Source organism: Pelecanus crispus, chromosome 27 (genome assembly GCF_030463565.1).
Source record: "Pelecanus crispus isolate bPelCri1 chromosome 27, bPelCri1.pri, whole genome shotgun sequence".
NCBI classification, from domain to species: Eukaryota; Metazoa; Chordata; class Aves; order Pelecaniformes; family Pelecanidae; genus Pelecanus; species Pelecanus crispus.
In genome coordinates this window covers 2,260,519-2,266,865 of record NC_134669.1, presented here as the reverse complement: position 1 = coordinate 2,266,865, position 6,347 = coordinate 2,260,519, and the positions used below count along the sequence as shown (strand labels likewise).

The 6,347-nt window shown below is 66.5% G+C and overlaps 1 protein-coding gene across 1 annotated transcript; it reads right to left on the bottom strand.

Moving 5' to 3' along the window:
• Window positions 1-233: 233 nt before the first annotated feature.
• Window positions 234-4,988, bottom strand: ICAM1 (intercellular adhesion molecule 1). The gene is made up of 6 exons (XM_075725141.1): window positions 4,937-4,988; window positions 3,300-3,572; window positions 2,548-3,219; window positions 2,162-2,437; window positions 1,823-2,065; window positions 234-457 (listed from the first exon to the last, which is right to left on the bottom strand). The coding sequence occupies exons 1-6, from the start codon at window positions 4,986-4,988 to the stop codon at window positions 234-236; spliced, it is 1,740 nt and encodes a 579-aa protein (XP_075581256.1).
• Window positions 4,989-6,347: the final 1,359 nt, after the last annotated feature.

The following is a 6,347-nucleotide window of genomic DNA, read 5'->3' as shown; positions in this document are numbered from 1 at the left end:
GGCACGTCCCCGTCTGGGAGCTGCCACCTCCCTGTGGCAACAGCATCGGCCAGCGCCGTCTCACCGTAGCATCCACCATCCTTCCGTGGCTCCCACCCCGGCGCCGGTGTAACCATCGCATCAGCAGGAGGGAGCTGGCAGCCACGGCGCTCAGCCCGTGCCAGGGCACTTGCCCACGGGCAGGGGAGCGGGACGGGCAGGGCGCTGCCGGCCCCTCCACCGCCTCGGCCCGGCTACAGCTGAGCCTCCCGCACTGAACCGTTGAGAGCGGCCATCTCCTCGGAGCATCCCAGCGGCCGCCGCTGCTCCATCTGCAGCTGCTTCTGCCGCTCCTGCAGCCGGTACTCCCGGATTTTCTTCTTGCGGTAGTAAACGTGGTAGCCCACGCCGCCGGCGAGCAGGGCAGCCAGCACCACAGCCGGCAGCACTACCAGCAGCACGAGGTCGGGGTCGTGGTCTGCCCGAGAGCGGGGACGGGGGGTCAGTGGCACCACGCTCCCACCATCCTGGGACCCCCGGGACCCCCGGATCCCATGAGGAAACCCCAAACCACCAGGATCCTCAGAGCCCCCAGGACCCCCAGAACCCACTGAGACCACCAGAACCCCCCGAGACCACCAGAACCCCCCAAGATCCCCAGGAAACCCAAAACCACCACGACCTCCCAAGACTCCCAGGACCCCTCAGACCCCCAGGACCCCCCCAACACCCCCAGGAAACCCAAAACCACCAGAAGCCCCCGAGACTCCCAGGACCCCTGAGACCCCCAGGGCCCCCCCAACACCCCCAGGAAACCCAAAACCACCAGGACCCCCTGAGACTCCCAGGACCCTTGAGACCCCCAGGGCCCCCCAAGACCTCCGGGACCCCTAACATCCCCCAGGACACTCCAAGACCCCCAGAAAACCCAAAACCCCCAGGAAACCCAAAACCCCCAGGACCCCTGAGGCCCCCGAGACCCCCCAAGTCCACCAGGACCCCCCAAGACCCCCAGAAAACCCAAAACCACCACGACCTCCCAAGACTCCCAGGAAACCCCAAGACCCCCAGGACCCTCAAGACCACCAGGAGCCCCCGAGACTCCTAGGACCCGAGACCCCCAGGACCCTCGAGACCACTGGGATGCTCCAAGACCCACAGGACCCTTGACACCCCCAGGACCCCCCAAGATCCCCAGGACCCCTGAGACCCCCAGGACCCCCCAAGATCCCCAGGACCACCTGAGACCCCCAGGAAACCCTGAGACTCCCAGGAACCCCCAAGATCCCCAGGAAACCCCAGGACCCCCAGGAAACCCTGAGACCCCCAGGAAACCCTGAGACCCCCAGGAAAACCCGAGATGCCCCGGGACCCCTAAGACCCCCCAGGACACTCCAAGACCCCCAGAAAACCCAAAACCACCAGGAGCCCCCAAGACTCCCAGGACCCCTGAGACCCCCAGGACCCTCGAGACCACTGGGATGTCCGAAGACCCACAGGACCCTTGACACCCCCAGGACCCCCCAAAATCCCCAGGAAACCCCAGGACCCCCAGGAAACCCTGAGATGCCCAGGAAACCCCAGGACCCCCAGGAAACCCTGAGACCCCCCGGGACCCCTAAGACCCCCCAGAAAACCCAAAACCACCAGGAGCCCCCAAGATCCCCAGGACCCCTGAGACTCCCAGGACCCCTGAGACCCCCAGGAAACCCAAAACCACCACGAGCCCCCAAGACTCCCAGGACCCCTGAGACCCCCGGGACCCTCCAAGATCCCCAGGACCCTTGAGACCACCAGGATGCCCCAAGACCCCCGAGACCCCCAGGACCCCCGTCCCACTCACAGTGCACCAACACGCTGATTCTCTGGACCGCTGTACCCAGCGGGTTGGTGGCCCGGCAGCTGTAGGTGCCAGCGTGGGCGCGGGTGACGGGGCGCGGCTCCCCGGCAGGGAAGGGCTCGCCGTCCTTGGTGCACTGCAGGAGCGGTGGGGGGTTGCCCTGCGCCGAGCAGCGCAGGGTCTCATCCTGCCCCTCTGTCCAGTTCTGGCTCGGGGGGCAGCTCCCGTCATCCATCCAGGGTTCGGCTGCGGGAAGAGCCGGGATAGGGACAACAAATTAATCGCCATCTGGAAATTTCCCCTTCAGCACGCTGGGATGAAGCCCGGCCGCAGCGCTCTTACCAGTGACGTTGAGCCGGATGGGCACGCTCCTCTTTGAGGCTTTCCTGCCAAAGGGTAGCCTGGCATCGCAGCTCAGCTCCATCCCATTATCGTTTCTGTTCACCGTCAGGGTGAAGTTCCGTGGGGATGGTCCCCACGTCTCCGGGACACGGTTGGCGGCGTGGATCTGCAGCTGGAGCTCAGCAGAGTGGCCGTGCGGCAAAGCGCAGGAGCCTGTCACCGCCGTGCCAGCTGCCGGGCTGGTGGTGTTGACTTTCAGGTACGGCGAAGGGAAACCTACGGGTGACGGAGACAACGCTGGGGTGGTCCGGCGATGCCGCCATGAAACTGCTCTCCCTTCCCGGTGCTGGCAGGTCTTGGTCAGCGCCACTGCCGCCGTTACTCACGGTAGACCTGGATGGTCGCCTCCGTCCACCGCTCGATGGGTCCAACCCTCACGGTGCAAACCAGCTTGAAGGTCCCTGGCTCACTCTGGGACACCTCGGCGGTGGCCCGGTGCCCGTCCTGGCTGATGGAGAGCGGCAGGGTCTGGTTGGCGAGCGACAGCTCGAACTGTGCCACCGGGAAGATGTCACTGACAGTGCAGCTGGTGTTCACCGTCTCGCCAATCTCCAGGTTGATGAGAGGCTCCAGCTCAGGATCCTTCAGGAATTCTGCCACCAGAGGGAAACACCCCAGGATGAGCCAGTTGCCACAACCGCAGCAGAGCAAACGCCAGTAAGATGCCAGTGCCGGCTTACCATAGACGGTCAACGTCTGCGGGTTGGAGGTGGTGTTGAACCGTGGGCCGTAGGGTGACAGGTCAAGCAGCGCCTGGCAGGTGATGTTCTGCTCATTGTCCTGGCGCTCTGCCGTCAGCCTGTAGGTCAGCCGTGCCTCCTCCGGCTTGTCCTGGCTGCAATTCTCAAAGGTTTTGGTGCGCAGTATCTCACTGCCCCGCCACAGGATCATCGTCAGGTTCTGCTTCGGTACAACGTTGGCCACGTGGCATGCCAGCTCATGGCGCTGACCCACCTGCAGCTGCGGTATCGGCTCCAGCACCGCCGGCTCCAGCGCACCTAGGGGAGAGACACATGTGATGGGGACAATCCCGGTGTGCCGGGATGGGCAGGGACCCCCTCTCCCCACGGTGCCTTACGGTAGGTGATGAGTTTCATGGTCAACACCTTCCTGGAACCGTTGCAGTTGTAGAAGCAGAGGACGCTGGTGTTCCACGTGGTGATGTTGAGCAGGTCCACCACCATCTCTGTGGGCCCCATCGTCACCACCTGCTTCCGAACCGACGTCTCCACATTGCCAGATGCTTCGGGATCCTGGCACGTCGTCTTCAACTTCAACCGGATCGACCCGCCGTGTTCCACCACCAGCATCTCCGGCTCGACCGACAACTCGAAGGAGGCTCCCAACTGCCCTGCCAGGAGAACCCAGGGGTTTGGCGGGGGGGGTTGGCAGTTGAGGGACTCCCGGGGTCATCCCCATCACCGGCACAGCAGTGGGGGGAAGGTCAAGGGGACCCCCAGGGTCATACCCATCCCCAGCACAGCGGGAGGAGAAGGTCAAGGGGACCCCCAGGGTCATACCCATCACTGGCACAGCGGGGGGGGAAGGTCAAGGGGACCCCCGGGTCATCCCCATCCCCGGCACGGGGGGGGGGAAGGTCAAGGGGACCCGCATGCTTGTCCCCATCCCCAGCACAGCGGGGGGGGGGAGGTCAAGGGGACCCCCGGGCTCCTTCCCATCCCCGGCACAGCGCGGGGGGAAGGTCAAGGGGACCCCCGGGCTCATTCCCATCCCCAGCACGGCAGGGGGAAGTCAGCCAGCTGCGGCGAGCAGGAAGGTTCTCCTTCGGCCGTGGGAAGTGGCCGGCTTTGCCGGCGGGCAGGATCTGCGTCCCCCCCGCTCGCACCCAGCTGGAAGCCTTCAGCCCAAAACCCGGTGATGGTGGGGGATGCCAGGACCGGCATCCGGCTCTCGGGGAACGGCAGCAGCTGTCCCCAGCTGGCTCCCGGTGCATCCCCGCGGCCCACTCCAGCCCCACGTGCCGGTGTTTTCCCCGGCAAAACATCTGTCACCGAGCCCACCGGGCGGTGGAGGAAGCCCCCCTGGGTGAGTCAGCACCAACACCCTTGGGTGGGGGATTCCCTGCGAGTGGCTGCAAGGTTTCCCTCCCTCTGGCGGGGGCTGAGGAGAAAGGTCTTGCCTTTTCCTGGAATAACTGCTAGCAGGAAGAGGACAAAAAAAAAAAAATTCCCGCTGCAATCCAGGGATTTCGCAAGGACAAAGAGGAGCCCGGCGGCCGCACCTCCTGCTCCTTCCCAGCTCACTTCCCAGTTCTCACGCGGGATACGGCACAGAGGCGATGGATTTGGGAAGAAGGGGCTGCGATGGATCTGGGACCCCCATCCCAGCCGCCCCACCAGCCCCACGCCGACGCCGCGCAGAGCCCGACGCTGACGCGGCGGCGGCACGCTCGTGCTCACCCGGTGCGCGGATGGGGACACGCATCCCCCCGCCGCCGCCGTGACGCGCTCGCGTGACACGCTCGTGGTGTCACGGTCGCGTTGGCACAAGCGCTCACGCCGATGCGCTCGCCCCGGCTTGCTTGCCGCAACGCCGCCAAGACGCTTGCGGTGGCACGCACACACCCACGGGCTTGTGCCAACGTGCCATCGCCGGCCTCACCCCTCCGTGCCGGGGACGCACCCAGGGTCCCGGGGTCCCCCCCACCCTCGCTCGGTGCCACCCCCAGCCTGGTGTCGCCCGGTGTCCCCTCACCTCCGATGACACCCAGGGCGCACAGGGCCAGCCACAGCATCGCGGGGTGCATGGCGCGGTGGGGTGCCGGGGTGGGCACCGATACCGGCACCGGCTGGGTTCAGTCTTCTGGGAGCACCAGGATCGGGCTCTTCAGGAACACTGCGAGGGTTTGGGAACACCGGGATGGGTCTGGTTGGGATCTCTGGGAAGGGTCTGGTCGGGCTCTCCAGGAGCACCGGGAAGGGTCGGTTCAGGCTCTCTGGGAGCACCAGGAAGGCTCCGGTCAGGCTGTCTGGGCTGGATCAGTTCAGGCTCTCCAGGAGCACTGGGAAGGGTCTGATCGGGATCAGTTCAGGCTCTCCCGGACACCAGGAAGGGTCCGGTCGGGCTCTCTGGGAGCACCGGGAAGGGTCTGGGCGGGCTCTCCGGGAGCACCGGGAAGGGTCCGGTTGGGCTTTCCGGGAAGGGTCCCAGTCGGGCTCTCTGGGACACCGGGAAGGGTCCGGTTGGGCTCTCCGGGAAGGGTCTGGTTGGGCTCTCTGGGACACCGGGAAGGTCCAGTTGGGATCAGTTCAGGCTCTCTGGGACACCGGCAAGGGTCCGGTCGGAATCAGTTCAGGCTCTCCGGACACCAGGAAGGGTCCGGCCGGGATCAGTTCAGGCTCTCCGGAAGCACCGGGAAGGGTCTGGTCGGGATCAGTTCAGGCTCTCCGGGACACCGGGAAGGGAAGGGTCCAGTCGGGATCAGTTCATGCTCTCCGGGACACCGGGAAGGGTCCGGTCGGGATCAGTTCAGGCTCTCCGGGACACCGGGAAGGGTCCGGTCGGAATCAGTTCAGGCTCTCCGGGAGCACCGGGAAGGGAAGGGTCCGGTCGGGATCAGTTCATGCTCTCCGGGACACCGGGAAGGGTCCGGTCGGGATCAGTTCAGGCTCTCCGGGACACCGGGAAGGGTCCGGCCGGGATCAGTTCAGGCTCTCCGGGAGCACCGGGAAGGGAAGGGTCCGGTCGGGATCAGTTCATGCTCTCCGGGACACCGGGAAGGGTCCGGTCGGGATCAGTTCAGGCTCTCCGGGACACCGGGAAGGGTCCGGCCGGGATCAGTTCAGGCTCTCCGGGACACCGGGACCGGTCGGTTCAGACTCCCTGGGATGGGTCCGGTTGTGCTCCCGGGACGGGTCGGAGTCTCGCTGTTCACCGCACCGTCCGTCCGTCCGTCCGGTCCGTCGGTTGGTCCCGCCCGGGGCGGGGCTTTATGAGCTTGGAGCCGGCCCGGCCCCCCCCAGCCCCCGGGGATTTCCGGGGCGGCGGGGACTTCGGCGGTGGGGATCCCCCGGGGGAGCGGCGACCCGGGGGGCTGCCGGGGCTGCCCGGGGGGGTCCTGCCCCCCTGCCCCGGGATGGGGCAGTTCTCCTGCCCCCCCCAGCCC